Below are 25,006 nucleotides of genomic sequence, written 5' to 3'. Positions count from 1 at the left end.
AGGCCTTCTGATTGATCAAAGTAGGAAGACAGCCAGATATCAGTCTGTCCTGTAGGCTGTATCCAACTTCTGCCCCATTTCTCCACGCCAGGCAGCCTCTTTACAATACTGACCATCATCTTCACAGACAAGCATATTGAAGAATCTTCATTATGTATTGTCATTCATGTAACGCTGCCACAATCAACTCTGGAAATAGCAAACATGGTACTATATACGGTAAAATATTTCATCCGCATCATATTAATGTGGGCCCTCAGGGACATTTCTATAATTAAAGGCCTGCTCGCAGCAGCATTTGAAACTGTGAGATGACACAGATAGCCCAAAATGGAGGTAACATAAATAGCTCAATTGCACCATCCAGCATTGTAAACCCTGCTGCTCTATTGCAGTATAGTGTAAACTGCTCCACATACATTTGTATTATTTTCTGGTTTTCTTGAGGCCAGGTATGGTCAGGAGACACAGGAAGTAACCAATCAAACATTGGAAAACAAAGAAGTGTCATTGCAACATCCATAATGCAGGAAGCAGTGTTTTGTTCCCAGTGAAGTAAAGTTATTCCCCCCCCCACCCCCCAGGAGAAGATGCCGCTGGCAGTGGTCGGCAGCAACGTGGTGATCGAGGTGAACGGCAAGAAGGTCAGGGGTCGCCAGTACCCATGGGGCGTGGCGGAAGGTAGGTTCACTCTGGTCCTGAACCTGGCGAGACCATTTTGTGGTCAGACTAGATCATGAACCAGGAAATGAGTGTACACACTTTGATAGTTTGTATCGAGAAATGATTCTGTATTTTGTTTCTGTTCGCGTCTTAGTCAGACAATGACAAATTAGAGAGGAAGACTGAAGCAAATTGGCTTTACAAATGTTCTGTGTTTAAGATAAAAAAATAACAGTGTTATCTTTATCATGAAGAATTAAGCATGATATACCTGAGAGTGAGAGACAGTGTTTTACAATGCCCCCTGTATCCACTGAATGTATTCACTACCAGGTAATAGGGCTGTGCATCTTCACTGGTCTCACGATTCGATTAGATTACGATTATCCTGTCAACGATTCGATTCAATTCGATATCCCGATGCATCACGATTCATACCAATGCGTTGCATCCTCAATTTTCTATATTACTGCACATGGCTTATTTTTCATCAATGCATACATCAGTAAATACATATGAACTCTCTTTTTATTATTTAGAAAGTGCTTCAGAAATCAATAACATAAATGTCTTGACATAAACCAAAATAAATGAATTGTATAGGTCTAGCCTCCCTATATCTGTGTGTGAAGTTGTTCCATCCTCAAAAACAAAACACTAATGCTTCTGCAGTCTAGCTGCAGCTTCTAGCAACGGTCTGCTGTTAAAGAAAGGACACTGAATGTCCTGAATGTGGCATCACACACAGGACTTGAGTCTGAACACAGCAGACAACAGGAGTATTTACAACAGCATATAACAACTAAAATACTGCATGTGGGTGCACACTTACATTCTCTGTCTTACTGTTGCATAAATCCCATGAATGTATGAGATTAAATTAGCTTCATTATATCTCAGTGATTAAGTGAATAATAAAGTTTCTATTGGGTCACTGTCAGCCTGTCACTCATTATTTTCAGGGAGGGGGCGGGGTTTGGAGGAACGGAGGAGACGGTGATCGCGGGAGCTTTTTTCCTCCTGCCTTCACAAACTTTACACACGTATATATCGTCTGAAAATTGCTAGAGGACATTCATACTTTGCAATCCAAGACTTAATTAAATCCAACCAAAACCTGACAAAAACATGAACATAAATCCCTGTGTCTCTGAGCCGCAGCGACACGGAGTGATTCAGAGCGGGTCCTTCTGCTGTTGGTTCTGGACTGGTGTTCTTGTGTTGGTGGATAAAGCAGACTGCTCCGTGTTTGGTGTTGCTGTGCCGCTGTCACGTCTGTTCCCTGATCTCTGCGTCACCGACCGATTTGATATTAAAGTGACAGAAAATAAAACGTTATAGTAAAGCCGCGGCCAGAAGATCAGGAAGCAACGTTACTACGCTATAACCGATTATCTTCCGTCACTGCATCGAGACCGAATCGTCCGCATCGCAATGCATCGTAGAAACGATTATTTGCAACACCCCTACCAGGTAATAGAGTACATATTTATCCTTTACTGGGAATGAATTGATGTCAAATGCAACCTGTTAGTAGAAAAGTAGAGAAAGTAGATATTAAGTGTTTTATTGCCGCATAGCACATAATCGTAACACACCTGCTGGAGTTTCATTGAATTAGTATTGAAATAAATATTTATTTTAGCGAGAACAAAGAATATAGTTGAATTTGTAAGTCAAACAACAATGAATACTCTGATTTGAACCATCAATTTAATAAGGTAGTACCAAGACAACACTTGAGAGGTACAGCTTTGTACATGACACAATTAGTTAGCTGTGTAATGTTTGTTAAACCTTGTACATCAGATTGCTTTTTGAGGCTTTGAGTCTCGGTGGAAGATACCAGCATTTGAGGATCACTTCTCGATGACTGGCATATTGTTGTTTTTTCAGTTTGTGAGATTAACAGTGACAACGAGACATTGCAAAATCAGCCTTAAGCTTGTGGAATAGATTATTCATCAACAATTGTGTTTTATTTGATATGTTTGTGATCTGTTCCCAAGGTAAAGAAAATGCCTTGGTAAGATGGTTTACTCAATGTTTTCAAATGTGGTGAATACACGAGGGAAACATGTCCCTAAAGCCATGGTTGAAGTTATCTTAGTCACCCACTTGTCTTCACTCAACATGAAAACACATGGATCTTTGGTATTGTGGGTCTTCAGCCTCGAAAAGGACTCTGAAAAGAACGTAGGTAGTGCATTATGGGATATGTTGTTTAAAGAACTGACAGTGTCACTACCAGCTCTGATGAACTGCTGTTGCCCTGACTGTTTCTTTAATTTCCTCTGATGTGCTGTGTATATCTGAGTGGAGTTGTTGCTCTGTGGTTGACCGTTGATCAGTCCCTCACTTTTTCATTCTTTCTTTCTCCCTTCTTTTTCTGTCTATTCTTTTCCATGACTGACAGAGGGCATTTTTGGTAAACCAAACCATCTTTCTCTTAATTTCAGCCTCATTCCCCCCCCCCTCCTCTTCCTCGTCCTCCTCAGTGTCCTCCAAACTCCCCCCCCCACTTCCCTCCACTTTTTCTGTTGCTGTGCTGTCTCATCATTAGGCTGATGGTCAAACCAATGCTCTAATCAGACCTGGGCTTACGTACCAAAAACACATCGTATTTGGAAATATTTGGACACATGGATATATTGAAATGTGAATATATTTTCTTTAAACATAGACATCAAAACTCTTCATGTGTTCTCAGTAGAATGTTGGCCCCAGTGCTCTGCTGAATTAGCCTCTACAGCTAGCTTAGTCCAATGATTGCTAAGGCTAACAGCAACTATTAATAGTTTATTTAATAGTTCAAAGATAACTCAAGTAGCTGAAGTTGAGGGGTTCATTTTTAAATGAGATGGTACTAAGACTATACACAACAGCTGAGATTCTGCCAGTTCGGTATTATATTGTCCCAATGGCCTTCATTTACGTCCATTCACTGAACAGCAGTACATGGCCATCCTTAAATCATTTGGCGTAATTTAAGGGCCTTACACCCATGAGCTAGGCTGCTATAGAGTGGAGCAGTGATGACGTATTTATATAGGGAGACTCGTAGTTGGCATCACAAGGGCTCCCTCGACAAAAAGCAATGGGGTTTCCATTGGATTATGGAATATTGTAGAAACAATTATCTGTGGAAAACACACGTTTATGATACTTACACGTTTTGTTCAGCAAGATAATCACCACTTTATGATTGTTATGGTGTAAATGCAATCGCCAGAAGTAAAATGCTAACATTAGGCTATAAACAAGCGACATCGCAGTTATATGACGTCACCACCACTAAGCTAAAGGCGGTTCATTTTTGATGTGATGACGTTTAGCAGATTCATTTGCCAGCAACTGCTGTTTTTACAACACAAAGAAGATTCTGACATTCTCCAGTTGGGTATTTACTGACGTAGTTCATGTCGTAGAACACAACATTAAAATCTATTAAGCTTATGTACTACTTATTTCAGGCCTCTAACCAAAAACCCATTGAATTTGAGACGAGGGAGCTCGAATGGTGCAAAGGTACCACTCTATTATCAACTTATTGTAGTTATTCCTAGACAAATTGATATTGGCAAGCAGATAACAATTCCAAATCTACCTTATGCAGGGGTCATTTTAAAACAGTTTTGCATACCAATGTCTCCCTTAGTACTTATATTGGTCACAAACAAGATATTTAAACAATCTCTACTCTTCCTATTGTTTGTTATAATAGTGGTTCTGTTAGCGTGGGGTAATCTACCAGAGACACATGAATGATTCTGTTTGTTGTCTTTGTTTTCCAGCACTGAATCTGATCGTAAACCTGTAACAAAAGCTCACTGTATTGTTTCAAAGGATAACTCCAATCCTTAACAATATGGAAGTTGTTTGGATAGCTTTGACGGACCTTTCTATCAGTTACTCTCATAGTAATTACTGATCTTTGGGAACATGATGACATCACACGACATGAATCTCTGATGCAGCAAAAACTCCTAAGCAGGTTGTGAACAAACCAATATTTCATCCAGACTATCTAGCCCACTTTCTATGGATGGATGCTAAGTAAAAAGCTAAAGCACTTACCTGCATGTGCAGTGTGGGATGATTTTACCATTTGTCTTATTTTTCTAATGTTTTGCTCACCTGAGGGTTTGTTGAAGTCTGACGTACGACTTTTCTTGCTGCATCAGAGTCTCTTTTGTCACTGTGTTCCCAGATCTCGGTAATCAACTTGAGTTAGGAGTTTAAAGTAATATGTCCTGGTCGTCTTGATGGCCAAGGTTGTAATACACTTCAGTGATCCGGCTAGGTGCATTTGATCACACAACATCTGCCTGGTGTTGTCAGCAGGTTTAAAGCCTTCACACACTGGCTTGTTGGCCCAGGTCTGATGCTGAATAGTCATGGAGAAAACTAGAGGCTGTTTGGTGCTGAAGCTGCAATACTCTCTAACGCTGCTGTGGTTCCCTGCTTTGCTCCTATGGTATAATGGCACTCTGTTGTACCGTTGATCAGTCCTGCTTCACCACATGTTGTCATGGTGCAGACTGAGGACTGTACAGGCGTAGCTGTGTCACTGGACCAAGGACTGGGATCCACCCTCATAACGCATTGCTTAAAGATTCACTATAGAGCATTTAATGGTGAGCTAGCGTTTTTCAATAGAGGCATGTAACGGCTCATTTAAATCATCAAGGTAACACGTGTTATGTTATGAATTCTCACTCATTAGCATATGTTTATGTGAGACTTTAAATATAGAAAGATGCTGAACCAGGTGTGTGCTCTTGATTCATTAAACCAATGCAGTTCATCATCATGGCCTCAACACACACTGCTAATAGATCCAGCGCTCAGGCTCAAAACACCTGATGGACCCAGAGAAATGTACATCGAAGACCAAGATTGACAATTAAAAGCTAAAACGATTTGTGTGTCCATCAGGTATTTTCTGCCATCCATCAACAAATAAGAGCTGTATACTATATTTTAAAACCTTTTTTTTCCTACGACCATTGACCCCACTTAGCTCCTTCACTTGCACCCCCGGCTGGTCATGCGTAGATCCTCAGATAACACCCCCCCTCCAACCACCACCCTCTACAAGTCCTACTTAGTCAGTCAGTTTGGACACATGCAGGTTATGGTGTTGATCCGGGCCAAATCTGGGCCAGGTCTGAGCCAAAACAAACCCAGCTGCTCCAGACCCAGATTTAGCCCCCCCGCAGGGCGCAGACAGTAACTGAAAAACCGTACCCCTCCCCTCCGTCAGAGCTCCCTCCTCTAGAAGAGACAGAAGGTCAATGGCTGGCTTGGGAGGCCAAGGGGCGGGACAACATAAGTTTCATCAATGGTAAGGTATCTCCTGAATCCCTGATGATGATTGACTGCCAGCAGGCTGGAGGCTAACCAATCAGGAGCAGCGTGTTTGATGAAGAAGAGGCTGGATCCACCACACACATCCTCAGCAGCAGTTCATCTTTTACAAAAGCACATCTGACCGTGTAACCTTGTCTTTGTTGTTAAGATGAAAACTCACAGCCATCTAACTGAACCATGTTGACATGAGAGTAGTTCTGTTTACTGTTGTTTGTCCTAACTATGTGGCGTCAAACAGTGAAAGGCTGTGATCGATAGCAGGCGTTTTTATTTTTCTCTTCTGAATGACTACTGTATCTGTAATTACAAGAGGCTCTCTTGTACTGATGAACCAACCAGTAGTGTAAAGTAACTAAGTACTGTACTTAAGTACAATTTTGAGATACTTTACTTGAGTATTTCCAGTTTTTGTTACTGTGTACTTTTCCTCCACTACATGTATTTAATACCTTTAGTTACTTCACAGATGTGGATGAATGATGTGAAATATAATCAAGTGTTGAATCAGACTTTAGTTCCACCTGGAGTAAATCCACCAGCTACCCTGCAGTATACAAAGTCATTCAGACTAGCTGCACCTTTACCAGCTTTGAGAACACTTTCATGATCAATCTTTATAAAACATATCATATATATTATTCTGAAATGGACCAATCTGCACAACGACTACTTTTGTATGTTTTGATACCAATACTTTTGTACTTTCCATGAGTAACCTTTTGAATGTAGGACTTCAACTTGTAACAGAGTATTCCTACACGCCGAAAATCGAGGCTATTGTATGACAATTAAAGTCACTGCTTTATGTCACATGACTTAGCTCAGCCTCGCCCTGATCGAGCCAATCTCCATTGAGAAAGCAAGCATTTCAAAAAGTGTTTTGCTTATTTCCGCATCCCTTTGATATGATTATTTCAATACAATCACAGCAAAATATGAGCCTTTGAGGTTATACAGTGTAGGAAACAAGATGGATAAGCCGTGAAATACACTGAGCTGTGTGTGTGTGTCGAGGATGACTTTATGAATCCAGACACAACAGCAAATTGTTTTCGGACATGTGAAGATAAACAAATTAAGCTTAACATGAAAATAAATGTTATGGGTCCAGTGTGAACGCACCAGAGGGCAGACTGAAGGCTCGAACATGCTCTCTGTATCAGCCTCCTCTCACTCACCTGGTTTGCCTTTTTAAAGTCCTATGTGATCATGGCCTGGCGTCTCTTTGCTCTTATTGCTGTACAATAACTCATACTGTACAATACCTTCATTTACTGTCACTTCTCTTAATACCTCCTCCTTAGAACTGATGAATGTGTGAACCTTACATACTGAGTGTGTGTTTGTGTACAATGTGGTCTCCATAGAGATTCATATCATGAACTTTAACGTGGTGATGCTTTGCACATATTTTGTATATTCTTTTTTATATTGTAAGTACAATTAATTTGATCTATTATGTAAATAACACACAAACAACTGTTGTTGATTTTACTCACCAAAAACGATATATATAGTTTATGCTTGGACTATGAACACAGCCAGTGACTCTAGCAGCTGACAGTTATTTACACAGTTCATCTGGTTATTGCAGTTATTTAGCACCTTGAGACCAGAAAATAATGATTCTGATTATGTCTAGAGAAGGGTTCATGTACACTAATGTTTGATGTCTGTGTCTCCCTCCCTCCCTCCCTCTCTGCCCCCCCACCCCCCCCACCCCCCCCTGTGCTTCAGTGGAGAACGGGGAGCACTGTGACTTCACCGTGCTGCGCAACATGCTGATCCGGTGAGTCCACGTTCTGTTCAACTTTACATGTAGTTCCACTACATGGCCAGGGAGAACATTTTAGGAGGAAGGGAAGAGGGACGCAGATAGTTTTTTATTCAAACTTAGTTGTTTTCAGAATGTTACGCAATAGGGTCATGCATCTATTTATGGCTGATTGGATTTAATAACATGATAGTGAAAAAAGGTAGTTTTAGCCACCAACTCATCCATTGATGTAAAAAGCATGTCTTGCAATATATTTCATTAACAGAAACCAGTTTTTCTGTCTGTTTATCCTGCTGCTGTGTTAGCTAAACCTCCAACAATAACATCAAAACCTGACTTGAGTTCTAGTGACAGTGAATCGTCGCCTGTGCATGTGACCATGGGCTCTTCCGGTCTGCATTTAGAAGAAGAACTGATCTGCAGGGGATTGGACATGAGAACTGGCATTAAGAGCAAAATCACTTTATAGCCAATATTCTGACTGATGCTCTTGTTTTCTTATGTAGGTCATAGAGAGGCATACATATTCAATTGAGTTTCATAGCCAGTTAAACAACTTGAATCTCTTGAAGGCAACTTGAGGCTAACTTGTTCTTTTTTTTATACCCAAAGACGACGACACCACTGTTCTGCAATAACACTTGTGTGTAAATTGGAATAACTTTTACATTTTTAATTTGAAATCTAATGTCCATGCCCTTTATCTAATAGTGTTTCTTTTTTTTTTTCTATCTTCGCTTGTGCTGTAACAATGTAAATGTCCCCAGAATTTAGTCCCCTTATAAACAAAATTAATATTTCTTCTGGAGTTCTGTTTCTATTTTCTCTCCAGCCTCCTGCAGACTTCCTGTACCTGATTGCTTTATGTTCTCCCCCTTCTATAGGACGCATATGCAGGACCTCAAGGACGTCACCAACAACTTCCATTATGAAAACTACCGCAGTAAGAAACTGGCTGCTGTCACCTGTAATGGAGTGGACACCGCCAAGACCAAGGGACAGCTCACCAAGTACGCCTCAGAACTTCAATAATACCATCCTCATTTCAATGATAGAGAACACATTACTTCACAGCTTGGTGTCACTGCTTTACTTAAGAAAGATCTGACCCCTCTCTTTGCTCTGGTCCACAGGAGCCCCCTGGCCCAGATGGAGGAGGAGCGCAGGGAGCACGTGATGAAGATGAAGAAGATGGAGGCAGAGATGGAGCAGGTGTTTGAGATGAAGGTGAAGGAGAAGAAGCAGAAACTGAAGGACTCGGAGGCTGAGGTGGGTCTCTCTCTGTGTGTGTTGTGTGTGTGTGTGTGTGTGTGTGTGTGTGTGTGTGTGTGTGTGTGTGTGTGTGTGTGTGTGTGTGTGTGTGTGTTGTTGTGTGTGTGTGTGTGTGTGTGTGTGTGTGTGTGTGTGTGTGTGTGGTGTGTGTGTGTGTGTGTGTGTGTGTGTGTGTGTGGTGTGTGTGTGTGTGTGGTGTGTGTGTGGTGTGTGTGTGTGTGGTACAATATGTTCATCGTCTCCATTCACGACGGTGTCCACCTTGAGTCCATTGATGAACATCTCAAAGCCAAAGGACTCTCCTGCAGCCAGGGGGGCTGGGAGGCGAGGAAAGACTCTCCCTTACCTTCATTGCTGGTCTCTATACCATGGTGCACATGAATGGGCCCTAAACATTGAAACAGAATACTACCAGAAACTATACAAAAAGTATTTGATTTGAATTCAGAGGATGAGCAACATAGAAGGAAATGTAACTTTAAGCCTCAGTTGTGTATGTCTGTAGTTGGCGTTAAACTGTGGAATTCTTTACCAAAAGGTTTAAAGGGCTGTATGAACATCTTCAGGTTTACCAGAATGTATAAAGAATAATTAGACCGTATGAAGATGTCAGGTAACCTGTTTCTCTGATGGTAGATTGTTGTGTTGACTTTAGATAGTGTTTCAAGTTACTGTAAGTCTTGGTGGTAAGCAGCTGTGATCGACAGTCCATCTATTTTTGAGTAAGGGGGCAAATAAGACCTTCTTCTCACTGCTCCTTTCCGTCATGGGCTGCAAAAAAATAGCTCAAAGTCTACATGTTGTATTATAATAATTGCCGTGAGTGGAATAAAACAATATATATACGCCTGACATGCCGGCTACAGCCACAATATATTATGTCCAGCTTGAAATATCAGCCTGAAGTATAAGGCCTATATAAGGTATACAGTTTAAAGGTCAACAAATACATTTATTTATCAGGTATCTATTAAGATCTTTAGAATAAATGAGTGAGAATGAGCAGAGGGAGGCTCTCAGACAGCTGTAGCAGCATGTGGGGCTCACAGCTGACGCTCCTCACATCACACAGCAGGTTCAGAAACAACATCCTGTCTGACGAGCTGCATCCAAACTGTCAGAGCCTCAGCTCATCGTGTTCTCCTGAACTTCTGCTCTGTGCCCCGGGTACAGTTGAAGGCTGCATTAGCATCGTTTTAGGCTACAGTATTTAGTAAGAAGACAGAGACTTTGAGGAGACTGTGTGATTTAGATTGTGCCTGTTTGTTTGAACTTATTGCTATAAACTTTTTGTATGCATTTCATATGTTTATTCTAAATTCACGTCATTCTTTGAGTCTGCAGTGTTGTACCTGCATCAATCACATCAGCTCCAAAACGCTTAACAATTAGTAACCTGCATTTCAACTATGTAACAGTAGAACAAATAGCCTAGCATTTTTCAGTCATGAACCTCTTTAGCCTAGTTAGCAGTTTCTATGGGTGCGTTTCACTTCTCTTATTTTTCATTTCCTCGCTCCTCGGTCTCCGTATCACCGGAAGTTGATTTGTCTGCGCCATCTTGTGCTGGAGGATCGAGGAGCGATAATCGAGGAGCTACCAGACCATCCCCCGGTGAAATCCTCAGACACTCGCCCCACCCCCTTACTGTGTATCGCTCACTGATTGGACGATGCAGCGCATGCACTGATCTGGCTGCTGTCAGACGATCAGCTGTGCGGCGTCATCACAAACGGACGTCGCTTCACGTGACGCTCCGGAGGAAAGGACGTCCCATTGCTCTTAAAACTCATTTCCCTGCTTCTCGTGGTTTCCTTGCGTCCCTCCATGCTTCCCAGGTGCAGTGGTTCTCAAACTTTTTCTGTCAGGCCCCCCCTTTGGAGGAAAAAAAAGTTGGGCCCCCCCCGACACAAATAGTCAGGCTCAGTGGTGGCGCCAGAGATTTATTTTGGGGTGCTGTGGGGTAGCTTGACGTTTCATAGAGGGTGCTCAAACATTTAGGGTTTCCCATTAATGTACCGGGCGCTACAGTGGAATGTTCTACTGCAACACTCCCCACGCATATACACAGTGTGACAGTTACAATGAAGGCTCAATAATCAGCTCACGGCATATAGGTGTAAGCAGGGGTCAAGTGCTATTTTTATAGGTGGTGTGTGGACCTCACATAAATCTTCCATTTAAAGTGATGTTTAAAACTCAGTTAATGGGGCTCATTCACTGGAGCTTCCACAAACAACAATCAACTTAATTATTACATTCAAATGATGTACATTATTCAAGTTTACATTCACTTTGGATAATAACACGGGAGAAATGAGCGGAAGCGCTCTCTTTCCCCCCTCTCTCCCTCTCTCTCCCTCTCTCCCCCCCTCTCTCTCTCCTGACAGCCTGTCAGTATCTCATGCAGCTCACTGATCCAGTAATGAGTGACCCAACAGTGAAGAATAAATATATGTATAACTAGTTTAGCTTGTGTGTGTTTTCCACTCACCGGTCCGGCGGGCGGAGCTGCAGGACTTCTGCTTCACACACGTTGCATACCGCTATTTTACTGTCTTTTTCGGACACCTTAAAATAATGCCAGACCGGTGAAGCCATGTTGGCGAGCTTGTTTTGCCGCACACAGAGAAAAGTGTCATGTATTTTACGTCATGCGATCGGCTCTCGCGATCGGCATGTTTAGAGAGCACCGATCGATCGGTAGAGAGTGAGTATCGACCGATCTCGATCGGTCCACCGATCTCGATCGGTGACCGATCGATCGGAGCATCCCTAGTTATAAGTAATAACAATCTCTGTGGTGTTTAAATGTATATGTAGCAACATTAGCCGTCCCCATCGTGTTGTACCTGCAGCGCCGCACTGAGGCTTTCAGAAGACTGCATGATTTATGTTCCCAAAAAGCCTTTATATCCAATGATTTATTGTAAAACAGCTGCTAATCCAGGCAAACTCCAGTTGTCATAACTACTACAGTGTTAAATGTCTTTGAATTGCCCATGAAACAGTATTTATGCAAACATTACATTTCTCCACAGTATACTCTAATCACTGTGCATTTCATACTGACTGGCTGCCAAGTCATTAGGATGAAGCAGACAGCATAAGCAGACAATCTCAGTACATTTGCCAGGATGAAAAAATGCAATAATGAATGAATCTGGACCTTCAAATGGATGCGTCGACTGTAGAATCTTTAGAATGAATGTTAGCTACAAATAAACTGCAGTCTATAGATGTAATGAACAGCTGTAGAGAAAAGACAATGTGGCTGCAAAGAAGATAAAGGGATGACAGTATCAAATAAGAGTGTGAAAAGGAGGAAGAGACCTGTATTGTGTGCTATTGAAGAGGGAATACAACTTGAGAGTAACTGATGTTCGTCCCTCAGCTGGAGCGACGCCACGAGCAGATGAAGAGGAACCTGGAGGCGCAGTACAAAGAGCTGGAGGAGAAGAAGCGGGTGTTCGATGACGAGAAGCTCCACTGGGAGGCTCAGCAGAGGATCCTGGAGCAGCAGAAGCTGGACGCCTCCAAGTCAGTCTCACTGCTACTATTTCACTCATTCATCTCACGTCTGTTGTACAAAGCTATATTTATTATTAGCATTATTAGGCCAGACTCCCCCCAAGCCTTATCCATCATAGACTATGACAGATGGAATCCATCCCATCATTTTATGGATGCCCTTTTTACAGAGAAACTGCCATTCTATGTTGAATTCTCTACAGACACGACACACTCTGTTTTCACTTGTTTTCACTCTGAGAAAATTCCTGCACCCTTGTGGTGTTACCATGGTTACCAAATCATCTTGGATACATACAGTCATAAGGAGCACTTCCTGTAGAGATCACCATCAGCAGATGCATTTATTGAAATGTTGTTTTTGAATGAATGCTAAACACACTGCTCCAAGGTAACACACAGCAACACTAGGTACACAATAATACAAGATAAAACATGGCCTCACAAATAAAGAGGGGTCATAAGATCATTGCAAAGTCATGTATGTCATGCACACAGCTGTTTCTATCAAAGGCTTCTAATATATTATATGGCAGATCTAGACCAAATCAATATATGTAATCTCGTTATCATATTCTCCCCTTTTATTGTGGTGAGTGCGAAGGCAATGTATTCATTTCAAGTGTTGGGGTCAAAATACTGGCCAAAGAAATGTGCATAGAATTTGACCAAAATAAATAAATGTATGTATATTTTGTAAAGATTTGGTTGAAGATCCCATCAACACGTAAAGCTCAATAATGTTTCCCCCTGTAACATTCCTTTTCTTGTTCCCCACACAGGACGATGGAGAAAAACAAGAAGAAAGGAAAGATCTTCTGAAGAGAACGATTCTTCACTTTGACAAACTCGGTTTTCCTTCATCCCCTCTGAAGTTCACATGTACTGTGGCCCTCCAAACACACACACACACACACACACACACACACACACACACACACACACACACACACACACACACACACACACACACACACACACACACACACACACACACACACACACTAACAGATATACACTCCACAACATCCCTCTGTGTTACATTTAACATGTACCACCTGTGACGGATGGAAGACACACACACACGTCTCTCAGCAGGGTTACCGTACCTGTTGAAACTTCTTGTTTCCATGGGGAATGCATGTTTTTGTGAAATTCTATTTTCCTATATTTCCTGACAAAGAGGAGACCCTTCCTCTGAGCTACAGTACAACACGTGGCAGGGACCACCCATAGCCATGTGCTCACATTCCATAGATCTGCAGGTAGACGTACTGTCTCTCTTCTTTGATTCTTCCCAAAAACAACATAACACAGTACTGTATTCAAACACTCTGTCATAAAGACCTCATAAGAGTGTGTTAAGAGAAGGGAGAGTGTATGTGAGTGAAGGGAACTGCGTCAGGAGCGGGGGGGGAGTCAGGTGGGAATAAGGCCCGGTCATAGAGAGTCAAAATAATCAGCAAATCTTTTAAAAGTGGAATACTACAATTTGCCAGCACTGTGAACCCGGATATATTGAGTACCCCAAAGTGTTATGTCAGAAATTTATCGTAGGGTCCCTAGCACATAGAAACTGCCGGATGCTAACCTGCATATGTTGTGCAATTTGCACATAGACATCAGTTGCATTCATTAGCTTATGCAGACATAGATAAAAGATGGCTTGGACAATTTTGGTGTGGTTTTGGAGGTTATTGAGGATGTTGAATACTTTTCTGACGTTTTTAGGATCATAAGTGGCAGTTTTCAGCCCCTTAGAACTTTCAAATCGACCCAAAATTAATCAAAATCAGTCCACCGGGACGTCAGAAATGGACTCAACATCCTCATTAACCTCCAAAATCACTCCAAAGTTCCCCGAATCAGCCAAGCCATTTTTGTATTATTGTCTGCATTTGCTAATTATTGCTAATTAATGTAGCATTGTGCAAATTGCCCAACATGCAAGTTAGCATCCAGCAGTTTCTATGTGCTGGGGACCTGAACTATACATTTCTATCATAAAACGTTTGGGGTTCTCAACTTCTCCGGGGTCACTCTAGGACTCTATAAGAGCTGGCAGATAGACTCACCTGGTAATGACTACATGTAAGGCCAGTCAAGAAACCTCTGTTACTGAAGAGCTTAATACTTACGTGTTATTGCTATTTGGTCAGTTTCACTTTTTAGCAAATACGTCTTTGGAATAAATGACCATAACTTACCGAACTTATTGTCCTTTTTCCAACGTTTTTGTATTTTAAAAAAATGTTTTGCTGCAATGCTTCCTGTCTCATAACTGTCTTCAGGACATTCCTCTTTTATGGAGCAGTTTTCACTCCAGCAGGGAGATCAATCAAAAGCTAATTGTAGCGGTGAAATAACAAAAGTGGGGCACCAGTAAGCAAATCTTGTGATGGGGAAATTATCCAATCTGCAGGCAAGAACGTCCTCTTTGTTAATTTATTTCGTAATTATCCAAATATCCAACATATATAGAACAATTAATTCACCTGTGGCTTTTCCTGTGTTTTCACTGCCCCAGCAGCATTTTGATTTTGAGTTAAATGTTTCGTTTTGTTTTCTTATTTCGCTGCTAAAAAATAAAAAAAACATTTACCTATACTGGTGTAAAACAGCTGATCAACTCCAGCAGCTTCCTTTATGTTGGACTCGAGCACTACAGCGTACATTATAGTAAACTAAAGGGAAAGATATGCCCCCATGGAAGCAAATCCACCAATCAAAAACATTTCCAGCTTAAATGTGGGCGGGGCCGGGCCTTCAGGCAGGCTTTCCAGTGGTGTGTGTGTGTGTGTGTGTGTGTGTGTGTGTGTGTGTGTGTGTGTGTGTGTGTGTGTGTGTGTGTGTGTGTGTGTGTGTGTGTGTGTGTGTGTGTGTGTGTGTGTGTGTGTGTGTGTGTGTGTGTGTGTGTGTGTGTGTGTGTGTGTGTGTGTGTGTGTGTGTGTGTGTGTGTGAGCAGTGTTGTAATGATGCTGTGTTTGAAGTCATAGAAACTGCAGGGAGATGCGTATCATGCAACAGCAGAAAGGATTCCATGCAGTGTGTGTTTCCCATAAAGACATTATGCAAAGCCTCATTGGCGTCTACAACTCTACAGGCCACCGTGATTACAAAGGTGTTTAATATAGTGATTCAAGTGATGGATGTTGTCATAGAGCTGAACCCTGTGTGTGAAGGGACGATTCATCAAAAACAAGAAGTATTCCTGTTCCTTTCTCCCTGGAAAGTTAACTGTTTGGAGGACTTAGCCAAGTCAGCTGTGTCTCTGAATTTATTTTTGGAATATTACACTATAATATTATTCATAACGGCTTCCTCAACAACAAAACATTCCCCTTCTGATACTCTCTCAAATGATCTACAGTCCACATCGAAGTCAATTCACAGTCAGCCATAGCGATGTGTTCCAACCTTTTACTATACCTTTCCAAGAGTATAATGTTTATTTTCATATGATGATGATGATGATGATGATGTTGTTAATACTATATGTAAGGTCAAAAAACGAAATCCCTTGTGGTTTTCTTAAGACTCGTATAGTTATGTTCTTTTTAGTATAGTTTTCAAAATGCCTGCAGTCTTCATGTTGCATTTAAAGACAAAATGCTAAACCCTTATACCTTATCACATAAAATATTACCTTTATGGATTTGATTGCTTTTATTGTGTACATACTGGAGGCTGCTCGGTGGCCTTTTTCTTTAGTTTTTTCAGATGATATGCCAGGAACAGAACCTGTACTCAGATCAGAACCTATGATATACTTGTCTTAAGAATACACAAATACAGTACATTTCTTTACATGTATACACACACACATACTGTATACATCCATGCCAATGAGTACCCTTTCTCAGGACTGCTGTTATGAAGTCCAGAGGAAGTCATGCTGTGCTCCCTACAAGTTCAAAATGTGATTTCTTTTTTAAATGCTTGTGCACCACTTGCCCTTGGAATACACACCACAAGTTAAGATAAGTTTAGGTGATTTTTGTTGTTGTAATATTATCCTTTTTTTATATATGTACACTCTTTACTGCTTCTCTTCTTTGTTCTGTCTCTAACTGTACATGGTTAATAAAGTTGACTTGGTTATGCTTTAACTCATGCGAGTGAGTATTCTTCCCTCCTGTTGTCTTCGGGTCAAATCTGACCAATGTACTACTTTCATCAATCATAACTTTTGGTTTTACATTCGATTGCATTAAGGCTTTATATATATCCTTCACTGTAGACATCTGAACATATACAATTGCTGATCACCACTTTCATTGCATTTTGGATGATTTAGTGAACTGTGTAACACCATGGTGTTCCCGGTCATAAAGAAAATGAATTAGTAACCATCCGGATCAGATCAAACACACACACACACACATACTCTAGATGTGTGTCCCCCCCCCCCCCTTATGTGCCCAATCCCCCCATGTGAATCACACCTGGCACTCAAACACACACAGAACAATTTGACACATTTCCCGCTCATATGTGCCCCTCCCCCCACATGGATCACACCTGGCACACGCAATACATGTTCAGTGTCTATTCTTTGTATATTTACTGCAGTTGTTCATGTGTACCAGTAGTCTGATACAATATGTACAGTTTGAAAGGGTTAATGGTTTTTGTGTTAATGTAATAGCAGTTAAAACAGGACCGGTCAAATTTGACCGCGAACACCAAAGTAAGGGGGGTGGAAACGAAGACAATAGGAGGGTTAATTGAATAGGGATATATTAAAACATACCTATATGCACAATACAAACGTGTAAATCAGGGGTGTCCAAAATGTTTCACTGAGGGCCACATACAGAAACATTTACGAAGATCTAGGCCCCTCACTAGAGGTGAGGTATATTGCCTCTTAACTTATGTTATGTTAGCAAAATCAATCATATGTAAATGATGCTTGATAATTGAATATGCTTAAAGAAAGAAAACAGTTGCTTCGTAGTTTAGACACCCCTGATATAAACCATATAAGAAATTGAACAACTCAACAGTCAGTTTCACATCCTTTTTTGTACGGAGATTAGTGCAGTTGCTGCGGTTTGACATGTTTAAAATGGAAATGCTATCTTAAAGTTGCACGTAGTAGCCTGGGTGCTTTCACAATACAGTAGATCATGTGATGAAGTGTCTTTCCTGTTGTCGCTAGCCAATGGGTTCCTAGATTGCATTTTGGCCTATTCCTCTTTAGCTTTCAACGCGGACTGTTTACCTGCGTGCAACAAAAGACTAATCAATTGTTATTTGGAAAAACTACTGGCATTACTAACAGAAACCAAAACGGATTCATATGCAGATTAAGATAAACTTGCTTTAGGAATAGTTTGACATTTTATGGAAATACACTTTCATGCTTAAAGTCAGATGACGAAGTCCTGCTGCCCTGCTTTACCTTTAGGCTATTAGTTTCAGGGTTAACTAAAGCTCACTGGGACACTTGAATAAAACAAAGCCACGTTGATAACAACACATTCAAAATGTCTGCTGTGAAAAGAAAAATGTTTCGTCGTCACTAGCTGTTTTTGTACATAGAACAGCGTATGTCATACAACATTGGAAAAAGATGACTCTTCTGTCAAAAACAACGTCTCTTGATGAGTTGATACCTAACGTCCTCTCTGAATGACACCGGTTAAAGAAGTGTGACCCTGATATGCAGAACATGACTACAAAAGAGAAGGAGCTGGGACTTCCTGCATCCAGGGCTCTGTTTCAACGTGTTACTTAAACTTAGAAGTACTTTCACCACAAACATTGAAGATGGTAAAACACTTAATATGAGTCGTTGACTTATTTGTGTGAAAATAATTCCCATGGGTGATAATATAACATATGACAAATATAATTTGATTTGAAATGTTTAATATGTGTGCATGCCATATTACTTTACTAAATACTGTTTTTATTGTGTCACTATAATTATTGTCTCTTTACTGTAACTATGTCATTTCCCCTCTGAGAGACTCTCATACATTTATTTTGAGGCAAACTGATCTGTATCTGATCATTTATTAAAACCCTAAAATTATAACCTGAGACACGCAATCTAAGTCATTTTCTACTCTACCCAGAAAACAGCCACTAATAATGTTAATACATTTATTAATGTAAAATACAAATATCATGAAGGCCTGAAAAACCAGGCATCCATTTCAAAAACACATCAAGAGTGCTGCCCGCAGTGTTGAGGAGCAGGTTGTAGACGTCCACAGCCCACCGGAAGGTTCCACTGTAGCAGGTCTTTCTCCCTCTGATGGTCTGGACTCTGCACAACATACAGTAGAGAAACATAGAATTAGCACTTGTCATGAAAATCAATTTCGATGAAGTTTAATGGTGTAAATCTCCACACAAGCAGTGGGGGAAGAAGTATTCAGCTATTTTACTTGAGTAAAAGTAGCTATAACGTTTATTTTTTTCCTTTTTTGTTATACTCTTGTACAAGAAAAATACTGCATTCAAACACAAAACATACGTGAAATACTAAAAACTACTAGGAAAAGTACTCGTTATGCTTATTTGAATTATTTTGTATACGGCTGCAGGATGTTTTAAACTATAATTCATTTATAAATGTTTGTACTTGATAAAAATCGAAATCTTTAAAGTCACTAAAGCCATCAATAAATGTAGTGAGATTAAATGCACAATATCAGTGGAGTAGTTTAGCGTCAAATCAAAAAATACTGTGCACATACCTCAACATTCTACATTACATTAAACCACTGGATATAAAAACCAGTCAAGACCATAACTGAAGTAATAATACTACTTTGATCACAACAGTGATGATCAGTCATTTAGTTTTCCTCTGAAACTCATTTACTTTCTTTGTGATTCATAAATGAACTATAGTGGATGTTGTGGCTTGGTGATGTTGCCTGTCTGGAGGTCATGGATTATCATCTTTCTACTCTTTATATTAGTCAGTTAAAAACAGCAGAAGAAAGAGACATACACTTACATGAAGGCGTTGTTCCGTCAGGAGCTGTGTCGGTGTAATGGCGGATACCAACCTCCATGGTTCGAGAACTCGAAGCAGCAGTTTCTATGAGCTGTGCTGAGCTGCAGAGCATGATCTGTGGAACAGAGAAAGTTAACATTTCTAAGAGCAGACTCTGAGGAGGACGTAACATCGACTTTAATCAAATGTATTCAGATTCCACATAATTATATGAGGTTAGTTGAAAGCAGTTGAAGTTGAACTTTTTATTTTGCTCTCAACTAACCTCATACAGTGATGTGAAATCAGATCACTCACGCATGGCGCTGCAGCAGCAGCAGCAGCCCCAGAGAGGAGAGCCTTCATCCTGCTGTCAGTGCAGGAGAGTCTTCTCCCTTTGCTGTGGTCCACTCTCAGCAGCAAGTCCAACATCCTGTGCATAGTGGAACCGAAAATGTGTCCTGTCATGAGACGTTATTGCAGAATTCCCCGACACCTTCTCAGAACCTCTTCTGTGGCGAAGCACTAAAATGACTGGAGTTATCATACGGAGGCGTGTGGCGCAGTGGATAGAGCCTTGGTGTTGGGATCAGGGGGTCACAGGTTCAAACCCCACTGCAGTCAGCATGTCGTTGTGTCCCTGAGACACTTCACCCCAAATTGCTCCTGTGGGGATCGTCCACAGTATTGAGTATGTAAGTCGCTTTGGATAAAAGCGTCTAACATGTGACATGTAATGTAATCTATTAAGGGGAAGGAAGTTTAAATAAAGATCACCTCACCTGACCCCAGACTTCTCAGCATCTATTCTACATCTCAGTGTTAGTTAGTGGAAAGATCATCAAACACTTGCAGTTTATCAGTTATCAGCAGAAGTACAGAGAACTCACAACAGACCATATTTGATTTATATGTAGATCATACTCAATGTTAAGAGACCTATTGGTAGTGTCTTAATTCACTGTTGAAATTAGATTTTAACTTTTCATGATTTACATTTCCAAGCATGTGGCAACAAGGCTACACACCAACCGGGAGATGTTCTGTTTAAACCAGTTTCTGAATTCCATAGGACCAACAGTGTCTCTACAGTACATGTCATTATTTTAGCTGCAACCACCGTCGTGGTGTAAAGTACATTTAACTAAGTGTTGCACTTAAATACAATATGAGAGACTTGTACTTTATTATTTACTTTGTATTTCTACTCCTCTACAGTTCAGAGGTAAATGGTGTACTTTGACTCCACTACATGTATTTAATACCTTTAGTTACTTTACAGATGTGGATGAATGATGTGAAATATAATCAATTGTTGAATCAGACTTTAGTTCCACCTGGAGTAAATCCACCAGCTACCCTGCAGTATACAAAGTCATTCAAACTAGCTGCACCTTTACCAGCTTTGAGAACACTTTCATGATCAATCATTATAAAACATATCATATATATTATTCTGACATGGACCAATCTGCACAATACGTACTATTTTGATGATAATCCTTTTACTTGAATAACATTTTGAATGCAGGACTTTTACTTTTACACTCTGGTACTTTTACTTTTATTTAAGTACAAGATATGATTACTTCTCCCACCTCTGTCCGTAGCACCAGACCTCTGCAGTTCACCCAGAATGCAGCAGCCTGACTTGTTTCCATCCTCCCCTCAGTTCCCCCACACTGCACTGCTCCTCTGCTCCCTTCACTGCCGAATCCTCTTCAAGACACTGGTTCTGGCTTACTGTGTTGTGAACAGTGCTGGAATTGGGCCGGTACTCACCGGTACGCAGTACCGGCACTTCTGGTTCTGACCCATGGAGTACCGGCACTTCTTGCTCAGTACCGGCATGCTGGCGGTACTCCGGTACTCATGCACCGTGCCAGTACTCAACACTCTCCCGCCGTTCTTATTATACATCCAATATATATATACAGCCGCCCGGTACTCAGTAGATGCGTCATGAGGTGCCGAACGGACATTCTCATCGCTCTAACCGCTGGAGTTTTCACAGCGGCTGTCAGCTGTTTACTCCTGTCATTCAAACAGAACGTGCTGGAGAGGGGGGCGGGGCTTATCTTCTCCATGTAAATACTGTGGTGGAAACGACTATGTCAAAATTAACCTATTTGACCGTGATTTAATAGTAATACACGTTTCAAAATAATAATAATAATAATGCCGAAGTAACAACATACTGAAAACTGTTAGTAAAACCATGTTTTAATGCTTTACAATTGACATACCTAGATGCACGTGTGTTGTGTTTATGCAGTGCAACTCCCACCCAGTGCGTGGCTATGTAGAGTGATAGAACAGAGCAGGCACGCCCCCGAGAGAAGGAAAGCAAGTCACGTCACAAATTAGCATTTCTAAAATGTTAGCGTGGATTAATAAAAGTGCAAAAAGACAGCGGTTGTCGCCGGAAGAAACTTCAAATACAGAGAATGCTGTGCCCTGTGTTGGAAATTGTGTCTGATGGGGAGCTTTCTTTGGTTGATCCTCCTGCTCCAAGTTCTAGTGCATTAGCATTAGCACTAGCTCCGCCGCCTCCTCCGCCGCCTCTAACGTTAGCTGCTGCTGGCGCAACTGCCACCACCAACACCGGGCAAAGCGATGCACCTGACTGCTGGACAACGGACCAGGTGCAATATTTTTGCAAGACCAATGCATGGCTCCTTCTTAAAGATAAGAAGCTAGGATGTCGGATATGCAGAGATGTCAAATCTTTGGGAATACCACACTGGACAAGGACTGAAACTGTCAACTGAATGGGGTGAGTGTGCAGTGTCTCATTTCGGTGTTGACAAGGGCAAACAACAAGCTAGCCTGAGAAAAAAAATCAAAGAACATAAAGAATCACAAGCCCATGTAAAAGCTGCTGACATCCTTACATCTGCTTCACGTGAAACTATTCAACATCAAGTGCAGTCTATGCATACATCTGAATTAGACACCACTATCAGAGTTTTTCGAACGGCATATAAAATTGGCAAACATAGCCGGCCATTCACAGACATGCCAATTGATTTGAATGTACAGAAACTGAATGGGCTGAACGTGGGCAGGGTTTGCACTCCAATAAAACCTGTGGTGAAATCATCGACCACATAGCTCATGAGCTGAAGAAACAAATGGCAAAAGACATTACAGAAAACCAAAGAAAACTCTGTGTTTTGGTCGATGAATCTACCACTATTAGTGGTAAAACAGTGCTTGTTGTGTGTCTACGCTCAGCATTAGCTGATGCTGAGCCCGAAACGTTTTTTTGGGAGCTGATCGAGTTGGATGGAACAACGGCTGATGACATCACAAAGGCGTTAATGGAGTGTCTTGGAAGAGATTTTAACGAGGACTTTTTAGGTCAGTGTTTCGTTTCTTTTGCATGTGATGGGGCTTCAGTCATGCTAGGGAAGAGAACAGGCGTTGCTACCCAGTTGTGTAGTAAATTCCCAAGCCTGTTTGTGTGGCACTGCTCCAATCATCGTCTAGAGCTGGCAGTTGGGGATGTGGTCAAGGAGGTCTCAGGGCTCAATCATTTCCAGATCTTTTTTGACAACTCTATTCCTTGTTCCATGCCTCCCCCAAAAATCAGAGGCAGTTAGCGCAGTGTGCACAAGCAGTCGGACAGCGTCTCCTGGTGATAGGGCGTGTTTTGTCCATCCGCTGGGTGGCTTCAAGTGAAAGGAGCGTCAGAGCAGTCTGGGAAAACTACCGAGTGCTTCATGATCACTTCACAAATGCTGCAAACGACACGAGCAGGGATTCCAGAGACAGAGCAAAGTACAAGGGCCTGGATGATGTGCTCACATCTGCAACGTTTGTCAGCAATCTGGGACTGATGTACGATGCGCTCACAGAGCTCAGCGACCTCTCTCGGCAACTCCAAAAAAGAGAGATGACACTGCCTACAGCAGATAGGCTCTTAACTCGAGAAATACGAGTTTTTGAATCCATGGTCACCATGCCTGGCCCACACATGACTACAGTTCATACAGCTCTAGCTGAGAAGTCCTTCAAGGGTGTTGCCCTGCGTGAGAATGGCAGGCTTGTACAGATTCATGCAGGTCAGTTTTTCCACAGTATGGTAGAGAATCTGAGACACAGAATGACTTCCACAACCTCCTATCATGTCAGCACAAGAGAAATCCCATTACATGGCCGGGAGGCCCGGGACAATCAGCTAATCCAGGACATGAAAGTTATCCATCCTGGAAGTTGGCCTGAAGAGGAGTTAGACGTACAGTATGGGGACGTAGAGGTGCTACGTTTGTGCGAAGTGCTGAAAGTGGACAGAAGAGAGACTGTTCAGGGCTTTCGCGAATACAAGGAAACCAGGGCATCCCGTACACCTGCTGCCATGGAGCCTCTACTGAAAGCAGTCCGAACCATCGCTGTCTCCACTAGTGAGTGTGAGCGGGCATTCAGCTGCATGAACGATATCCTTACTGCAAAAAGGACATGCTCTCTCTGTCAGCCGACTGTCCAGCCTGGTTTTCATTAAATGTAATGGACCATCACTAGGACAGTTCAATCCGGAACAGTATGTGAGGTCCTGGCTGGCAAAGGGAAGGAGAAGTGCTGATGAAAGAGCCTGTCCAGCTCCAGCCCCTGATACTGATGTCCCCAAGGCCTTCTGGAGCCTTTTCTAACAATGTGAAGTATATTGCAAAGCAGCTCACCCAGTGAGAAGACTTTTGGCATAATGTGCCGATTTGTACAGATCCTGGAGATAGAAGGACTTCAGACCAACCAGGGAGTTATCTGATCAGCTTGGTGTTCAATGTAACTCTTTACCATGGCTCAGACTTTGTTACTTGCAGTTACAGTTTCTCATTTGAGATTGTGCACATTTTGCATTTGTTTTTACATGTTCTTTGTTCATGCTCTTTATCATTTTTCTGAGTTGGAAAGTTAGATTGCATCATAGTTTACTTTATACATATTTGTATTCTTCAGTGGTGAAGTATATTGCAAAGCAGCTCAGCCATGTGAGAAGACTTTTGGCACTTTTTCGTTTTCTGAGTTGGAAAGTTAGATTGCATTCAAAATGTACAGAAATACTTAATTTTGTTAAAGCTTTTATAAAAAATGCTTCTGACCAGAGCTTTGTTTCCTTGTCATTAATGTTGAACACCACCAGAGGGGCTCTCACCTGAAAGGTCTCTGCTTCATGTGTCTTCAGCAGAAGATCTAGACTTTGATTGCTATATTTTCAGTTAATATTGACCTTACTGAGCTTTAGCCATATCCGCTGCCTATCATAAACAATGTTAAGTACAGTGAACCTTTCTAAAATATACAGTAGTAAAGAGACAAACCCACCAGCATTATAGTAGCCAAATTCTTGTTTGTGGGCTGTATATATAAAATTGACTTGAAAAAGTTGCTGATTTTAGAGTACTGGCACCTTTTTCATTCCAATTCAAGCA

The 25,006-nt window shown here is 41.4% G+C and overlaps 1 protein-coding gene and 1 long non-coding RNA gene across 6 annotated transcripts in view; one reads left to right on the top strand and one right to left on the bottom strand.

Annotated features, from left to right (window-relative positions):
* Positions 1 to 16,725, top strand: part of LOC117535748 (septin-7-like) — a 78,855-nt gene extending 62,130 nt beyond the window's left edge. For 2 of the 5 annotated variants that reach the window (XM_034200287.1, XM_034200283.1), the window contains exons 8-14: positions 585 to 681; positions 7,774 to 7,825; positions 8,698 to 8,823; positions 8,947 to 9,082; positions 12,480 to 12,625; positions 13,399 to 13,509; positions 13,583 to 16,725. In XM_034200287.1, coding sequence (XP_034056178.1) covers positions 585 to 681; positions 7,774 to 7,825; positions 8,698 to 8,823; positions 8,947 to 9,082; positions 12,480 to 12,625; positions 13,399 to 13,438 — 597 coding nt within the window. In that variant the 3' untranslated portion in view covers positions 13,439 to 13,509; positions 13,583 to 16,725. Of the gene's footprint in view, positions 1 to 584; positions 682 to 7,773; positions 7,826 to 8,697; positions 8,824 to 8,946; positions 9,083 to 12,479; positions 12,626 to 13,398; positions 13,516 to 13,566 lie in introns of all 5 variants that reach the window. The other 3 variants (XM_034200285.1, XM_034200284.1, XM_034200286.1) reach the window with 3 other exon arrangements.
* Positions 16,726 to 17,358: 633 nt separating this feature from the next.
* LOC117535753 lies at positions 17,359 to 20,174 on the bottom strand. Its single transcript, XR_004567456.1, has 3 exons — positions 19,893 to 20,174; positions 19,596 to 19,710; positions 17,359 to 18,896 (listed from the first exon to the last, which is right to left on the bottom strand). It is a non-coding gene; the product is annotated as an uncharacterized LOC117535753 (long non-coding RNA).
* Between the last annotated feature and the right edge of the window lie 4,832 nt (positions 20,175 to 25,006).

This window comes from Gymnodraco acuticeps, unplaced genomic scaffold (assembly GCF_902827175.1).
Source record: "Gymnodraco acuticeps unplaced genomic scaffold, fGymAcu1.1, whole genome shotgun sequence".
Classification (NCBI taxonomy): Eukaryota; Metazoa; Chordata; class Actinopteri; order Perciformes; family Bathydraconidae; genus Gymnodraco; species Gymnodraco acuticeps.
This window is presented reverse-complemented; position numbering and strand designations above follow the sequence as displayed.